The sequence below is a fragment of the Micromesistius poutassou genome (genome assembly GCF_964030765.1).
Source record: "Micromesistius poutassou genome assembly, contig: SCAFFOLD_739, whole genome shotgun sequence".
Classification (NCBI taxonomy): Eukaryota; Metazoa; Chordata; class Actinopteri; order Gadiformes; family Gadidae; genus Micromesistius; species Micromesistius poutassou.
The window spans coordinates 1-18,717 of record NW_028178164.1 but is presented as its reverse complement, the minus strand read 5'-3'; the positions used below and the strand labels follow the sequence as shown (position 1 = coordinate 18,717).

Sequence of the window (18,717 nt, the reverse complement as noted above, 5' to 3'; positions counted from 1 at the left end):
TACCCGAGTTGCACTTTAAGGAGTCAGAAATACTTTTCACTTGTGTCACCAACAGGGAAAAACCGATACCCGCTGGCAATGATCGAGAAACTTCCACTATCATCACTTTGTCATTACGCTGTGCAGCAATGTGTGACCCCACCCAGCACCCCAACCACTGCACCAGTATGACCCCAACCACTGCACCAGTATGACCCGCCCAGCACCCCAACCACTGCACCAGTATGACCCGCCCAGCACCCCAACCACTGCACCAGTATGACCCGCCCAGCACCCCAACCACTGCACCAGTATGACCCGCCCAGCACCCCAACCACTGCACCAGTATGACCCCAACCACTGCACCAGTATGACCCGCCCAGCACCCCAACCAGGACGTGGAGTTCGTTTAACTCTTCGTCATTGCATAAAAAAAGGTTTCGATTCATGTTTTAACGAACTCCCATTTCCACGACGGCAGTGGGCGGGGCGTCGGAGCGGAGGGCGTGGCGGGCGCGAGGAGCGGCAGTCAGCACCAGTTGCCTTGGCAGCAGCAGCTGATTGTTGAGTGTGTGCAGAGCGGCAGGTGGCAGCGCGCGGCCCGGGAGCAGACAGCGGGTCTCCTGATTCAGAGACTCACCTCCAGCACCTCGTACCTCTGGTCGTTTGGAATGGACCGCCTGCCAGCAGAATAACCACCTCCACGCGTTCTTAGTTCTCGTTCTAACTTTGTTTCCTCTCGGGACGCGGAGTGAAGTGCAGCGTGCGTTCGGTCTGTGACGTCCTCCAACGCGGCTGCGCGTGGGCGCGCGGGGGTTCGTTCGTTTGCGAACTTCTCGGTTTGTTCGCGGTTGTTCTTCGTTCCTTCTCCGCGTCGCAGCGACACCATGGCGTTCGCCAGGTTCAGTAAGATCTTACGGCTGCCCACCATTGACATAAAGAAACGGGTTAAGCAGTACGAACACGTTCACCGGGACATCAACCCCAACGACCTGTGGGAGATCATCGGCGAGCTGGGGGACGGAGCCTTCGGCAAGGTGTACAAGGTAACGTGTAGAGCTTACTGTACAAGGTAACGTGTAGACCCCATAGTGTACAGGTAACGTGTAGAGCCCTTACTGTACAAGGTAACGTGTAGACCTTACTGTACAAGGTAACGTGTAGACCTTACTGTACAAGGTAACGTGTAGACCTTACTGTACAAGGTAACGTGTAGACCTTACTGTACAAGGTAACGTGTAGACCCCATGCTGTGGTGTCTGACTGACTGGTAACTGTCTGACTGACTGGTGACGTGTCCCCTGTGGTGTCTGACTGACTGGTAACTGTCTGACTGACTGGTAACTGTCTGACTGACTGGTGACGTGTCCCCTGTGGTGTCTGACTGACTGGTAACTGACTGGTAACTGTCTGACTGACTGGTGACGTGTCCCCTGTGGTGTCTGACTGACTGGTAACTGTCTGACTGACTGGTAACTGTCTGACTGACTGGTAACGTGTCCCCTGTGGTGTCTGACTGACTGGTGACTGTCTGACTGACTGGTGACGTGTTGCATCACGCCCGGCGGTGTGCTAGCCTCCTACAGACTACAGGAACCGGCTGGTGCGTCTGTTGTGGTTTTCTGCGGGTTGTCAGTGAGGCTTCACACAGCCCCATCTGGGTACCAGGTGGAGGTCTGATCTGTGCACTGTGGGGAGTATCAGAGTCAGGTGAACTGTGAACTTCTTATTCTTCCACGATATCTCAGGCTGTCGAGGATCTGCCTCTGTTTCCACTGCTGCCAATATACACGTTTTTTTTTAAAATAATTCAATGCACTAGTTTGTCGTTGGGGTTGGAAAGGCCCTGCGTCGGTGTGCCGTGGTCATGGGCGAGGAGGCTGCGATGTGCTCGACGGAGCAGCACATAGGCTTCTTTGACTGTGGTCATAGCAGAGGTTTGTGGAAGAAGTGATGCCTTACTTGCATGGCAGTCAGTGTAAAAACAGAACAAGTGGCTCTTTTATTAAGGGGGCGTGTTTTGTTGTGATTGGATGCTGTGCGTGCGCTGAGTAAACCAAGGCACAGGTCATCCAAAGAAAAAGGTATGATGCAGAATAGTGTGTGTGTGTATCAGAGTCGCCCTATGAGGTAATGATCTGAGCTGACCCTGACCTGTGGAGCTGGTCTTCGCTTTGGTTTCTCACTGTTACTATTTTTCTACTCATGTTGACACTGTTGTGTTAAATTATTTGAACTGATGGATGCTCCCTTGTTGGGAGTGTTGAACAATTTATTCAAACGTCAAGAACTGATTCTTGGCCAGATAAGCTGCAACCGCATGTAAGGGAATCTTCAAAGTCAAACCAACAATATGTTAGGACCCCGACCAGACATGGCTGCTGCTCATCTGTCTGTGTTCAGCCTTAAATCAAAGTGGTTTTTTCAAAGTCATTGAATGTAAAAAAACCTTTTTGAAGTTGAACACGGGCTGAAATCGCTCTCCCAGGGCTGTCTGTGTGTTGCTGTGGGTGTTGATGTTTTACTAGACCTTTATATATCCATTCCACAGATGTGCAGGCAGGAATACCTCCAGTATTTGTCTATAGGACACACACACACACACACACACACACACACACACACACACACACACACACACACACACACACACACACACACACACACACACACACACACACACACACACACACACACACACACCCCTGTGCACCCATCACTTCTATGTTACGTTTGTTTGTCCCGGTGTTAACGGCAAACACACGTTTGACCTGTCATCACGTGCCTCTCTCTCACGGAAATGACAGGTCCTTTCCACCCTCTCTGCCCCTTTGGCTTTTCCCCTCCACTGAGGAATGACATGTGGCCTGTCCAGGGGTCAGACCTCAGACACTGGGGACTCCAGGCCTGGTTTAAACACTTCAGAGGGAGTTGTCCATTATCAACTGTCAGAACCCTGACACGGCTTTTTCAAAGTAGGCAGGAGACGGAACGTGTGTGTGTGTGTGTGTGTGTGTGTGTGTGTGTGTGTGTGTGTGTGTGTGTGTGTGTGTGTGTGTGTGTGTGTGTGTGTGTGTGTGTGTGTGTGTGTGTGTGTGTGTGTGTGTGTGTGTGTGTCAGTCATCTGGTGAAGTCGTTGGAATTAAAGCCTGCATAAACTCCACGACAACTTAAAGGCAATCAAGTAGTCGTGTTTCCCTTGACTACATCAGTGACTAAACCAACCCCCCCTCCCCTGTTATCTCCCACTGTAGCGTGGTAAGATCTGTTACCTTTTCGCCGGAGCCATCATCTGGTCTTCTTGTCCCATTCGACAAAAAACACTTGCTGAAGGAAAGTGCTTCAATGATCCAAGGGATGATTGAGTCATGGGTGGATGGTGTGTTGCTATTGTCATCATTAGGGGCCAGATTACAAATGCATTTGACCCAACGTAGTGATGGCTCCAGTAATGGCTGCAGAATATGGAAGCCCTTAGTCTGCCCAGTGTAGTGGTGGGGCCTCCACCTGCAGCCATCTGGCCTCCACCTGCAGCCATCTGGCCGCGATGCTCCACAAGGGAGAACGAGGGGGATTGGACCGTCGGCAGGAAGTTGTGGGAAGGCATCAGGGGTGGACTTCCTGTGTGCTCTCAAACATCATGGCTATCAGCTTCATTCAACGCCCCCCCACACTCCTGCGTCTTTAGTCATGGAAACACTTTCTCCCTCGCTTCAATTCAATGACATGTATTATTGTGTGTGTGTGTGTGTGTGTGTGTGTGTGTGTGTGTGTGTGTGTGTGTGTGTGTGTGTGTGTGTGTGTGTGTGTGTGTGTGTGTGTGTGTGTGTGTGTGTGTGTGTGTGTGTGTGTGTGTGTGTGTTGCGTTGCAATTATGGACCCTCTTTTGTTTTTTGTAAGGCTAGCCCATACCTACAATCAATATGGCACCAGCATTGGTTACAGAACCTGTTCCTACTCATGTTCCTGAACCTGTTCCTACTCACGTCAGCACTGTGGGGTGATGAGCACGTTTGCCTGGAGCCGTTTCGCTGTACCTCTCTCAGATTGGCCAGGGGCACATTCCACGTCGGTCTCCAGTGAGTCCTCATGGAGATGCGGCCGCACAAATCACACCCAGTGCCTCAAAGCGTCTGGTCAACACCGCTAATGCCATCAACACTATACCAGTGGGATGCTTATAACCCTTTACCACTGTGAGAGCCAAGGCAGGTTATGGTCCCTGTTTTCCGTGGGTTTATCAGTGGATAGGCCAGGTATGTAAACATATGAGTGCCCACCGTGCTACAGGTAATAGTCCTCTATTATAGACCTTTCTGTCGAGCCTGAGTGCTCATCAATACTGTACATGCATTCCATTTGACAAACATGTTAATAGCAGCAGCGCTTTTCATTCCAGTTAATTCACTGCATGTTTTGCCAAAAGCGCTCTTTAAAAGTAGTTGATATAAAGTTGAGCTGTGGGCTATACGGCACATGTTGACCGTGCATGGGCCGGTCAGCCTCATGTTTGACCGGCTCTCTAAAGCCTCCAGCCCCCCTACGTTCATCTCCACGATCCTTTAGCTTCATTCTTCACTCTCCAACACACCTATCTTATTCACCAAAGTCATGACCAAAGTGTGTGTGTGCGTGTGCGTGTGTGTGCGTGCGTGGTATGTGCTGTACAGGTGGGGTCTTGTTTGGTTGTGAAATAATAATCGTGTCTTGACATCGAGGCACGAAGAGTCAAATGTTTCCTTCAGTGTATTCCGGGCCTCGGCGCGCCTCCGCCGGCCTCAGAGGCAGCGTCTCCAGAGGCACTCGCTGGCCCTGGCGTTGCCGCGAGTTGCCCCCGCAGGGAGGGGAGAAGGCGCACACAGCCCTGCAGTTAAGACTCTGTGCGCCCTGTTGTTGGGGCAGTGGCTGCTCGCTGAACAGAACCTTTTCCTCCATGCGTTGGAATTGGAACCAGACTTTTTTTTGGTCATTCAGACTTTTCAGAGTAGGAGTTTTGTACTGCTCAATTGACACGGGCACCAACACCTGGTGCCCGCACCCGCCTCTTAACAAGACTATCAAGCCCAAGGCTACATTTGAATACACTTCTCTGCTGACGTTGATCTAGATGGAGCGCTTCGTACCGTTGACCCGTGTCAGAGCACCAGCACACGTGGCCGTCTCAAGGTCTCTAATCTGGAGGAGCAGCTGCGTGAGGCCTGCCCCGATAAGAGCCGTCTCTGCGGGGGGCGGGGCAGGGCGGGCGTGGGAGTCCCCCTCTGCCTCCTCTCGGAAAGGTGGAAAGAAATCAACTTTTGGTTTGGCACATGCTCTTGGGCTGTGTGCAGAACCGAAGCGAGGGACTAAAGTGAGGGATGATTGATGGAAGTCTTCCTTTGACGTTATCCATTAAGTTTAGTCATTAGTTATCCACTCCTCGTTAGTCATGACCACCGATCTTACCGTTAGAAAATATTCAGAAAGCAGCGTTATAATCACAACGTGTACAGACGACGTGTGGTGACGCTCAACAGGCTTACAGTCGCTGCACTACTTGTTGCACCATAGAAATTCCTGGGCAGCCACAGGTGATCTTTAGATATGGACGTTTCACAATCGAGACACGGTGGCGGTTTCATGCCTGTAAAATTGTGTGTGTGTGTGTGTGTGTGTGTGTGTGTGTGTGTGTGTGTGTGTGTGTGTGTGTGTGTGTGTGTGTGTGTGTGTGTGTGTGTGTGTGTGTGTGTGTGTGTGTGTGTGTGTGTGTGTGTGTGTGTGTGTGTGTCAGGATATAGGATCCCTCGGTTGGTTTCTGTTATTATTCCGCTCATCAGGATATGACGGTTTTGTGGGGTTCATTTTCTGACTGATATTATATAATGTATATATATATATATATGTGTAATTCAACCCTTTTTGCATTTTCTTTCTCTTCCCTGTCTCGTTTTACAATGAAGCAATCTCGGAAACGATGTTGTAGAAGATCCTCCTTTTCATTATTATTTCCCAGAAAGATTAAAATTCAGTTTGAGATTCACAATCTATAATGAGCTATGTACTGCCCCATGGTGGACGCTTGTGACCCTTCTTAATTGGAACAAAACATATCTGATGTTTGATGAGCGATAGAGAACAACACAAAGTAAATGACTCTCAACAGAGAGCTCTTCTAGCCGTCATTCACTGCCTCTACAGAGAATATATGCTGCAGCTGGCACACGCACTGATCTCCTGGTGACAACAGGCCTGAAGGCTGACCCCTGTGAGGCCTGGTGCTGGTGCCACCACATCTCGTCCTGATAATGACTACTGGACTCCTTCTGGGCCCTGAGCACCACGGCCAACCGATGTCTACACAAGCGCTTTGGGGATCAGCATTGTGTTCTTCACACAAGCAAGGAGATGTACAGAGTACAGTACTCACTCACTCACTCACTCACTCACATGCACACTCACTCACTCACATGCTCACTCACTCACTCACTCACATGCACACTCACTCACTCACTCACATGCACACTCACTCACTCACTCACTCACATGCACACTCATTCACTCACTCACATGCTCGCTCACTCACTCACTCACTCACATGCTCACTCACTCACTCACTCACATGCACACTCACTCACATGCTCACTCACTCACTCACTCACTCACTCACATGCTCACTCACTCACTCGCACACACACACACACATGGACACACACACACTCACTCACATGCACACACACACACACACTCACTCTCTCACATGCATACTCAAACACACTACAGAGTGCGACGTGCCTTCTGCAGGCAGACTGCCGGCCTCAGCGTTCTGTGTGCTGCCACAGGCCCAACCTGAAGGTTAATGACCCCAGGGACGTTTCTCTCCATGGTTATATGCAGTGATCCAGCCTGTCCACACCTACACTGCTGCCTCCAGCGACCAAGGAAATATTAGCCACCACATAATAAAGTGTGTGTGTGTGTGTGTGTGTGTGTGTGTGTGTGTGTGTGTGTGTGTGTGTGTGTGTGTGTGTGTGTGTGTGTGTGTGTGTGTGTGTGTGTGTGTGTGTGTGTGTGCTAGTTTATAGGCGTATTTTCTTGCACATGTGTTTGTTCACTTATGTTACAGGTCACTGACTGACCCTATTACAGTTTTGCCCCTTTCTTGAGCGGCGACCGGGGGTCCATTTCATCTGTTTGTTTATGCATTCTGTGGTCCGTGGGGAGGTGGGCTGACGGCTAACATAAATCTACAAGGTCTAGCGGAGAGACGATTAGGAACCAAAGGGCGTGCTACAGTGACAATGAGGAGGCAGTACAGTCCACTGCTGCCACGTCCTGCTTCGCTTTCTGCAACGCATTTCTGCTGACTACTCCAAACGTGAAACAAGGAAATGAGCACCAACAGCCGGCAGTTAATAACCAACCCTGTTCGGCGCTGCGTTGTCTTCAGCATTATTGCAAACATTTGGAAGAGCGACTTTGGAACAGGGTTCCAACCGGACGGACGCGTTGAAACTGAACTGATCTCAGTCACGATGAGCACGGTGAATCTTAAACCCTTAAAGAGTCGGCATGTCTTCAGCCTGTCTACATTTCTTCTCTTTCTCATTAGTCCGTGCTCTTTAAACCACATCGAAACGCATAGAACACGATTATATTTCCCACTCCTGACCTCGACACACCCGCTCGTCAGGTGGCAGTCAATCTGCCGTCTCCACCCGTCAACCGGGCACTTAAAGCACAATGGACTGCGTGGCCGTGAAGTGGATGATGAGGTGTTCAGACACACTGCGGTCACGCACGCCTACGACCTGCCTGCACCCCCACGACCTGCCTACACCTACGACCTGCCTGCACCTACGACCTGCCTGCACCTACGACCTGCCTGCACCTACGACCTGCCTGCACCTACGACCTGCCTGCACGCCTATGACCTGCCTGCACGCCTACGACCTGCCTGCACCCCTACGACCTGCCTGCACCCCTACGACCTGCCTGCACGCCTACGACCTGCCTGCACGCCTACGACCTGCCTGCACCCCTACGACCTGCCTGCACCTACGACCTGCCTGCACCCCCATGACCTGCCTGCACCCCCATGACCTGCCTGCACCCCTACGACCTGCCTGCACCTACGACCTGCCTGCACCTACGACCTGCCTGCACCTACGACCTGCCTGCACCCCCATGACCTGCCTGCACCCCCATGACCTGCCTGCACCCCTACGACCTGCCTGCACGCCTACGACCTGCCTGCACCCCTACGACCTGCCTGCACCCCTACGACCTGCCTGCACCCCTACGACCTGCCTGCACCCTACGACCTGCCTGCACCCCTACGACCTGCCTGCACGCCTACGACCTGCCTGCACGACTACGACCTGCCTGCACGCCTACGACCTGCCTGCACCCCTACGACCTGCCTGCACCCCTACGACCTGCCTCCACCCCTACGACCTGCCTGCACCTACGACCTGCCTGCACGCCTACGACCTGCCTCCACCCCTACGACCTGCCTGCACGCCTACGACCTGCCTGCACCTACGACCTGCCTCCACCCCTACGACCTGCCTGCACCCCTACGACCTGCCTACACCTACGACCTGCCTGCACCTACGACCTGCCTGCACCCCCATGACCTGCCTGCACCCCTACGACCTGCCTGCACCCCTACGACCTGCCTGCACGCCTATGACCTGCCTACGACCTGCCTACGACCTGCCTAAGCGTTTAGTGTGGAATCCGTGACGCAATTGTTGTTGGAGCGAGGCCCCGTCCTTTGTGCAGCGCGGGCCCCGGCCGGTCGCAGCCGGTTTGGTGGCTGACATGTTTCAGGCCCTTTTGTAGACGATGGGCTCAGTGAGGTCACAGAGGTTTGAGGAACTCGTGGCTCTTCTTTATGCACGGCTCTCCTCTTGTCTGTGACACACACACGCGCGCACATGCACGTGCACACACACACACACACACACACACACACACACACACACACACACACACACACACACACACACACACACACACACACACACACACACACTGGCCTTAAAGTCACACCGCTAGAAACTGTTGGGCGTCTCCCTGTCATTTCCCCTGTGCAGTGTAGCTTTAAAATGCACATACACATGCTTAGAATTTCGAACCTGCACTAAGACACACACTTCCTGGAATCACTCTGAGGCTTAGACCAACAAGCACAGTTCGCTGTGGTTCACTGCTGTGGGGCGATCAAGGCTGCAGCACATGCATAATGCATGTGTGATCTCTAATGGACATGGGTAGTCTCTTCAGAGACATTCATTATTAACATTAACATTTAGTTATTGGTTATTCACAGCGACACACTGTGGCATACGCGTCGGTGTTGGTTAATGACGTGAACACACGTCCCCAACGCAGCCCCTAACCGTAAAACTCTCTCCCCCTCTCCCCCTCTCCGCAACTCAACGCCGCCTGCGGGATGCGTCTGGGTCGCGTGTCAGCCGCTGTAAATCACTTGAGAAGTCATGGGGGTCCGTGTCTTGACGCGGTGGTGACCCCACCCCATGGTGACCCCACCCCGTGGTGACCGAGGAAACCATGTTTGTTTACCCTCTAGGACGGTCTCTCTGGCCTGGCCAGCCCATGGCTGGAGCGAAGCAAGCCCACCCCGTGTCTATTTTAACACAGAAGCCCTCCGCACTGCACTCTAATTAGAGATGGGGTGTTTGGAGAAAAAGCCTTCTATTTATAGGGCCTTTGGGCAGAATTCCCACGTCCCTGCCAAAGTTTTTAATGTTTTTCACTCATTCAACCACAAGACTCTTGACACAGTGGGAATACCAAGAGTTACCACTGGAGACGAGGGCTAATGACAGTTGTCTGGTGAGGTGTCCCCTGTCTGTAGCCAAATGTGTCTCACCTGACCACCTAACACGATTAATTGTGTGTGTGTGTGTGTGTGTGTGTGTGTGTGTGTGTGTGTGTGTGTGTGTGTGTGTGTGTGTGTTGTGTGTGTGTGTGTGTGTGTGTGTGTGTGTGTGTGTGTGTGTGTGTGTGTGTGCGCGCCCCTGCCTTGTGGTCCCTATTCGGTGTTTGTTCAGATGTTTTCCCACAGGACTCAGGAGTCTGGCACCAAGGTCCATTTCTCACACACACACACACACTTCATTTGAACGATGGTGCACGTTTTCTCGCAGACAAACACCACCTCGTCTTCACACACCAGCTATATGTTGGGACCTACAGTGTGTCTTAAGGTCCAGCTGCTGCATGCTGTCCCAACCCTCCAAATAATGCAGTACTTCCTATGAAGAACACTTTACACCTGAGATTAAGATGTCAATACCAACTACAAGGTCAATCCAGATCTTGGTTGTCATTTTAGCTCTCCTTTTACTTTTCGATGTGCTTTGATTTGTAATACTTCCAGCCAATTGTTACTTCAGAAAATAATCAGGAGCCATTCGCTACTGAGCACTATTTTCATAATCCTCCTCCTCCTCCTCCTCCTCCTCCTCCTCGGTCTATGTGGTGTTGGTGACTTCCTTTGCTTTTTTAATCTGAAGAAACACTCGTCCTTTCTGTGTTGCATGTTCCCTCTGTTAACTTATTGCGCAACCACAGTGGTGGCTTTGCGTGAGTCCAACGGAAGCCATTCAACCATCCATTTCACAACCTTTCCATGATGGCACAATATCTTTAACCATCCAGTCAACAGTGTTTCAATTCATGTTTTCATTCTTTTTTTGCCACGCATACTGAAGGTGTAGAAAGTCTAGTTTCAGTCGCGACTAAAATGGTGTGTTCCTACCGCAGCTCTGTGTTGCTGAGGTACCCTAGTGCTCAGTGTGTGTGTGTGTGTGTGTGTGTGTGTGTGTGTGTGTGTGTGTGTGTGTGTGTGTGTGTGTGTGTGTGTGTGTGTGTGTGTGTGTGTGTGTGTGTGTGTGTGTGTGTGTGTGTGTGTGTGTGTTGCTTTGGAAACGTGTGTGTAATCTATTGTGTGTGGTGGTTCCTCCGGCTCCCCGTTTGGTGTGAGAGGGTGTGGACTTCCTCTTCCTGTTGTTCATCTCGTCTACACTAGTAGACAACATGTGAAGGTCTGTGAGCAACGCTATTGTTGTTGTTTACTTTAGTTCACGCATATTTGTGCTGTTTTGGGGAGCAATGATAAAACTAAGCTCTACTCTGGGATGTTTTTATTTATGGTTATATTTCCTTGAAAGAAACACGTTTATAAAGAGACATTTGTGATTGGAAATGCATGGTCCTGGATGCATTCAAGGCTGCTCGTATATGCAAGACTTTCTCACACCCAAATAGCGGTATCACTTCCTGAAATCCTCCAGTGTCTATTAGCAGCTCATGATTCATAAAGGAGCGCTTCCCCTGGAGATCTGAAAGCTTCATTCAACACATTCCACGTCTGACCCACCGCAGCACAATGGGCTGCTGTCATTTCACTCCAGATTAACGCCAGGCAAAAGTGTTTTTGGTGTGGTTATCAGAGTTGCCCTTGGGCCTCGTTTCGAGGGAATCATAACCTACGGCCAATGTCTTGATTTCACTGCTTCCACACCAGACTAGTACTCCACATCACTGGAATGGTGCATCTCAGTTAGTCTGTGTACTCTATATGGTTGAATGCAGCAGTCTCTGCTACCTGAAGTTGGTTGGTTTCATAGTCCCTCTACCTGAAGTCAGTTGGTCGAATAGCCTCTGCTACCTCAAGCCAGTTGGTTGAATAGTCTCTAGGACTTGAAGTCAGTTGGTTGAATAGTCTCTAATTGAAGTCCGTTGGTTGAATAGTCTCTACTACTTGAGGTCAGTTGGTTGAATAGTCTCTAATTGAAGTCAGTTGGTTGAATAGTCTCTACGACTTGAGGTCAGTTGGTTGAATAGTCTCTAATTGAAGTCTGTTGGTTGAATAGTCTCTACTACTTGAGGTCAGTTGGTTGAATAGTCCCTCTACCTGAAGTCATTTGGTTGAATAGTCTCTACGACTTGAGGTCAGTTGGTTGAATAGTCTCTAATTGAAGTCAGTTGGTCGAATAGCCTCTGCTATCTGAAGTCAGTTGGTCGAATAGTCTCTACGACTTAAAGTCAGTTGGTCGAATAGTCTCTACGACTTAAAGTCAGTTGGTTGAATAGTCTCTAATTGAAGTCTGTTGGTTGAATAGTCTCTACGACTTGAGGTCAGTTGGTTGAATAGTCTCTAATTTAAGTCAGTTGGTCGAATAGCAAGAAGTCAGATGGTTCAATGCTCTGGGCCTCGCCTGTCTTTCTCTCTGATTGTGGCAAGTTTGTTTTCTATTAAACCACTTGCTCTCGCGCTGCATATGAGTAAGTATATCTGACAGGGATGGGAGGGGTCTTTCTAGGCCATGTTATTATTGGTAATTGAGTGAGTCGTGCAGTATTGTATCTTCATGAAAAAGGAGAACTGCATTGGGAAACAAAAAAATCCACTGTTTCTTTCTGATATCCTTCCAAACACGTCAATGGTCAATGGAAAGAAGCTCATAAAAACTAGTTTTGCTTTCAAAAGCATGAGGCCTACATGGTGATGTGCGTATCAATAAGATGGAATCCCCTATGTGTTTTGATGATACATTTCCATGGTCACTTTTAGTTTTGAGTGTATGATTATGTATTGATGGAGCCAGCACCTGACACATCCTTAGCCTGGTTCTGACGTTGGTTGTGTGTGTGTGTGTCCCAGGCCAGGAACAAGGAGACACAGGTTCTGGCTGCAGCCAAAGTGATTGACACCAAATCGGAGGAGGAGCTGGAGGACTACATGGTGGAGATCGACATCCTGGCTAAATGTGACCACCACTACATCGTCAAGCTACTCGATGCTTTCTACCATGAAAATAAACTCTGGGTGAGTCCCTCACATCGTTCTCTCATTTTGTCTCGCAGTTGTTTCTTTTGGATGAGTGCATTGTCTGACGATGGTCAGAGTCTTTGGAGCTGATTGACAGGTTGTCTTGACAACTGATCAAGCAGTAAAGTTGAGTCATGCAAACAGTTCCCCAGTCAGAGTTGCTCTTCAAGTTACTCCCTCTAGTCCAGTAGAATTCCACTGTACACTGTACGTAGATGGTTAACATTTATACACACTCAGGGAGATTTTTAAACCGTCACGACTTGGCTCAGACACACAAGAGGAGACCGGACAGTTTGGCGTTGTTGTCACACTTTGTCTTCAGTCGGTTTTAGAAGGTAAAAGGCTGGCAGAGTTTTTCCTCCAAACAGCTGGTTTCACCTGTAAGTCCTTGGGGTTTAGTCGTTGGACCAAATAGCTCCTATGAATTACCCATGACGGCTTCAGAGATGATGGCTTAGTGGCCTATTGTGTACATTACTGAGACCATTAAGAGTGAGATGATGCTGACCCACGATGACCTGATCTGGATCATCGCTGTCCAGATCGCCCTTAAGGTGTGGTGTGTTTGTGGAGGCCTTCTGTTATTTTTACATATGCGTCTCTCTCTCGTTGAGCGCAGTGCACCTCACTCTGTAATCTGCCAAGTCACCACGGCCAAGGAAAATAACTCCATGAATCACGCAAGAAGTTGACGTTGAATATCTCAGGGATTACAAAGTGGTGTAAAACCAAAAGGAGCGTTGTTATTCTTACTTACTCGGGACTTGATATGCTGTTGCTCAACATGAAAAGGATATTTTGTACGGGTTTGGGCATGCACATATGTTGTTTTGTAGCATTAAGTCAAAAGCTTCCTGGCAGTGCAGGGTTCAGAGCAGCTATGGTGGGGCATTAGGGTGCATGGCAGTGACTGAGATGGTGGTGTGTTTTTACTGTGTGCTTTTGTGGCCATAATCAGGTGTGAGTGATCGTGATTTCCTTTTAATAATCATGATTAAAAAGCAAGGCAGGGCAAGTTACTTTCACCTTCTGTTTCTTCAGTCCTGGTGCGTTAAAGCTGCATTTGGTAAACAAAGAAACTCAGAAACCTAGAAAAACGCCCCCGTCCCCTCTCTGGTCCCGCCCTCCCACTGTTTCTCCACCATTGAGAAGTATTGCCTTCCACACACCTGTGATTGACAGGCAAGACGGATCCCCTGAACAATACAGGTCCTGTGATTGGTCAGAAATGATTTGGAAGCAGATTAAATAAAAATCCTCTCATACAGAGGCAGGTGTGGGGTCACCAGGAGCACATAGTTCAGAGAATTTCACTCGGATTTTCTATCAGAGGACTCTGAAGTGATAGCTCTTGATTATGACCTACAGCACCTGTTTAGGGGGCTGTCAGTGTTGGAACTTTCTTAACACAGTGGCAATAGATCAAAGTTCAAATGCCATTTATGCTCCATGATCAATAAAAAAAAAATATATAAAAGTAATATAAAAAAGTAATATAAAAATAAACAGGATTTTACGAGTCATTACATAATGATAACAGCAAAATTCCTGTGACACACATGGCATGGACCACGACGACAATAACAATAACATTTACTAATTGGTGGTCGTAATTGTCAAATTGAAGGTGTCAAAGTCTTATTGCTTTTATAATGACTGTAGAACTAGATCAAGAACAAAACTTGTGCGTCTTCATTTTTAGTTGTGTTGAACCATCAACATTCTTAAGCATTCGTATCCCATTCAGAACACATTCATTTCAGAATGGCCCTGAACATTGAAAACAATTCAAGTCTCATGTACAACTTCAAAGTCAGGAACACAGTCTGCCGAGAGGACATTGTTGACTATTTCTGGCCATGAATTCCTGGCCGAACCCACAGTGCCTGTACAGTTAAACAATTTCTGCTTCTCAAAACCAGTCATCTGCATGCACTTGTATCTCGCCTTCTGTTGGTACAAAACAGAGGTGGGGTTACAGTACAGTGGGAACATTATTGGGTTTTGTACCAGGGTTAATCTAACTACGGGGACTCATCACCGTAGGAGACATCATTGACTGTATTTGCACAACGTAACATGCAGAGGTCTGGCGGCTAGCACAACATGACAGAAGATGATCCCCACCCCAGTTAGTCTCCGTACCTTCTGGTCCTCTCAGCTGGTCTGGCTGTGCTGGCCAAGCGCCGCACATTCCACTGCCTACCCACTCCTTCTGACAGATGGACACACACTAGAACGGAGGAGCTGCTGGGGAAATACCACACAGGCAAGAGAAGGGCTGTTTGTGTTCTTCTGCAAGAACAATGTGGTCTACCAAGCCACTCCGTGCTGCTTAATGCATGAGTAACCCAGTGGGCCTTTGGGTCCACAGTCATGGTAGAGATTGGCGCTAAGAAAAATATGCGGGTAGGTCAAATGACCGCAGAAGGTTGGAAGGAAACGCAACGAGGAGTCGACACAATAGCCACCCCTCGATGGTTCATGATTAGCGACCATCAGTGTAGCTGTATCACAGCCTACGGGCCGCTTTAACGACGCTACCTCAGGAGGAGAGGCAAGTCAGCTCGTCTGATTTCTCCACAACCAGAACCCTATTTTGTATGACGTGTGTCACGGACATGCAGAGAGTCTCTGTTCTGGGTTTCTTTAGGATGGGATCGATGTAAATCATGTTCACTGTTAGGACTGCCCTCGGATTCTGTAGTAGTCCTTATCAGGCAGATTAAATCAGCAGCAGCAACCATGCAACTGCATTGATTTCACTAATTTGATCAATTCCAATTTGGAAATTATGATTTGCAGTTAAGAGACAATGACATCACTGTTATTATTTTAATTATTATTATGAGACAAACACTGTGGACGGATGAGTGTTTGGTCCTCGTTTCGTTTTGTTCTCATACGATACCAAATCGCTATCACTGATCAGCTGTCTTTTTGGCATCACACCAAGAAGGCAATGTGCTGTGCTGACGATGACGATGTCTATCTATGGGATGTCCTTCTCGTGGTATCCTTTCCATTTGATGGTGTCATGGTGTTGTCGGCTGGACACCCAGTCTCTGCTGAGCTGGGGTCCATCTGTCCAGTTCTCTGGACTCCCTCACACAGAGGAGTGAATGATGGGTTTATCTCTTGTGAATGCTGGGCCTTTGTTATCCGTCACCGTCGTGACATTTGTCAAACATACCAAGGCGCATATTTCTGAGACAACACATCACCCATGAATTAGTCATGAACGACGGGTCGCAGATGAATGCTCCGCCTTCATCTCTTCTTCTCACAGAATGTTCTTCTCTTTGCGGGGACACACACACGGGGCATGCGGTATTTCCTGTTTTCACGGAGAAGCGGTTCTTCTTATTGAAAACCTGCCAGGGACTCCTCGCTCTTGATTCCTGTAGGAAGTGTAAACTCCCAGTGGAGGGGGGGCTGTGGATGACATGAGGCCCACACGCTCCTGCCTTCTAGAGAGGTTTCTGGAGGTCATCTGAGACTCTGAACTGTGGTTCAGCCTCGCATTCCTGTAGAGAGCAAGAATGTCGTCAAGGAGGATGAAAGCTGGACAGGTGAAGATTGACTGGCGCCGCCGGCTCTTCTGCTTTGTACCTAAACAAGCTTGCACCATCAGATTAGTTTCCATAGAAAAATGGAAGTTGCACGCACACACACACACACACACACACACACACACACACACACACACACACACACACACACACACACACAGAAAAGCACCGTTTTTTTCAATGAAGATGAATTAATCAGAAATACAGTCTAGACATTGTTAACGTGGTAAATTGCTATTCTAGCTGGAAAAGGCAGATTTTTCTCCATAGGTGTACATGGGCCCATTTCCAACAACCATCAGTCCTGTGATGGTGCATTGTTTAGCTCATCCTGTTAAAAGGCTAATTGATGATTAGAGAACCCCTGGGTGACTACAAACCTTTGAACGGTAGTGTAATTGTAAACATTAGAAATGATACGTGTGAGTGTATAACATTATACAGAAGATAGAAATCACCTCACCGGTAATGTCTTTCTGCTCTCCCAGAATAAACCAATTAAGCCAATAAAACCAACACCCCACGCTGACTAACAGTTTAGGTTTGTTATGTTTTATTATAGAGCAGGGCACCTGTCTTCACCTGATCTGATGTCGTCACCCGGGGTGTGTGTGTGTGTGTTTGCATGTGCGTGTGAGTGATGATTGAGGCTGTATGTAGCTCGGCCGGTTGGATCACATCTCTTTACAGCGACGACATCGTGCCCTCGACGTCACCCAGATTCCATCCAAAGCAGTGACAGGAACTATGCAGTGGGCTGGCCTGGGTCCCGGAGTCTGGGTAAACACAGACCCTGGTGTCGCTGCGTACATTCATTGAATCGACGCTAGACCAGTGGTTCCCAACGCTCCTGGTGCTATAAGGCACAAGTTCAACGCACACAAACTTAGTTTGTAAGGCATGATTATGAAGAATGGCATGCATACTGTGACCAGGATGTTATTTATACAAGGTTATTGGCAATTTCTGCAACACATGTCAAACTATCATGGGTACAGGTGCATCAAATTCAGACCGCCAATTGCATAATTAGCCACATGTATTACAATGGAGCAAGGATTTGCATTGACAAATAATCACTAATGGAGAAAATCAAAAGTGGTACAAATGATAACAATATAAAGTGTGTGTGTGTGAGAGACACAATGCTTTTCATTGTGAGTGGGTGTGTGACGGGTGCGTCTGATGCAGGATGCGTGACACTCGCGTCGGTCCTGGGGGTGAACGCGCTGCTGTCAGTGATACGTGACGGTGTCTCGTATCAGGAAGTGAAGGCCTTGAGGAGGTGTGCAGCATGGTGCCGCTCCTGGACAAACACAAACAAACACACTGCTGGACGGGCGCCGGTCACACACAGAGGAACGGGACCGGCAGACAATGATGTCCGTGCACGGCGTTCATAAGAGGCCATTGTTCAGTATGGATGTCTGCCACATCAAATTGTTGCTCATGGTGTATCACATGGTTGTCCCAAGGCAAACAACATACGTTGGTTTTTGGGGTCCAGTTAAGCTGTATTACAATCATTTTAAATCAAAATAAATCTGTCATGCCACTCCGTTATGCTTTGTACTATAAGACTATATAAGAATATAAACACAGCACCCTCTCCACTGCTATGGTGATCCAGGTCTCTCTCTCTCTCTCTCTGTGTCTCTCTCTCTCTCTGTCTCTGTCTGTCTCTCTCTCTCTCTGTCTCTGTCTCTGTCTCTCTCTCTCTGTCTGTCTGTCTGTCTGTCTGTCTGTCTGTCTGTCTCTGTCTCTGTCTCTGTCTCTGTCTCTCTCTCTCTCTCTCTCTCTCTCTCTCTCTCTGTGTGTGTTAACTTCTTTTCTGCTCCTTCATGTTCTTGGCTGCGTGTCCTGGGCAGAGTGCAGAGTAGAGACGTCTGACATCCAGCCTTGTCGTACATCACGTTTTAATGCACTTCACCGCTGGCCGTGTTTGGCTCCATGAGACTGAGGACCTGTTCACACACGCTGTTGTTGGTCGGTTCGGTGGTCCTCTGTGGGCAGTGGGGGGGCCTAACCTGACTCTGGCCAGCTGAATTTGGTTCCGCCTGGCTCCACTCATCCATCTGGGGTCGCTCCCGTTGGGAGGTATTTGGGGACTACCAGAAAACGGTAGAGCCAATCAGGACCGCTGGGCGGGATTTTTATAGACGTGACGTAGCGGAGAAGCGACTGTTTTGATTCAGACGGCTCGCACCGAGGAAGCAAGCGTCACGGGTCGGTTTCGATGTGAGCGGTTGAAGTGGCACGTCAATAAAGATGACGGACAAGTGGTTTATCCAATCATATGCAAGGATTGTTGATAAGGCCCAG

The 18,717-nt window shown here is 49.0% G+C and overlaps 1 protein-coding gene across 1 annotated transcript; it reads left to right on the top strand.

Annotated features, from left to right (window-relative positions):
* Window positions 1–531: 531 nt before the first annotated feature.
* LOC311374715 (serine/threonine-protein kinase 10-like) lies at window positions 532–12,944 on the top strand. Its single transcript, XM_084490507.1, has 2 exons — window positions 532–1,025; window positions 12,653–12,944. The coding sequence occupies exons 1-2, from the start codon at window positions 867–869 to the stop codon at window positions 12,908–12,910; spliced, it is 417 nt and encodes a 138-aa protein (XP_084346633.1). The 5' UTR covers window positions 532–866; the 3' UTR covers window positions 12,911–12,944.
* Window positions 12,945–18,717: the final 5,773 nt, after the last annotated feature.

Coding starts and splice junctions, on each gene's coding strand:
- LOC311374715 (XM_084490507.1), top strand. CDS start 867: ATGGCGTTCGCCAGGTTCAGTAAGATCTTACGGCTGCCCACCATTGAC. Junction 1,026..12,652: donor CCTTCGGCAAGGTGTACAAG/GTAACGTGTAGA, acceptor TGTGTGTCCCAG/GCCAGGAACAAGGAGACACA.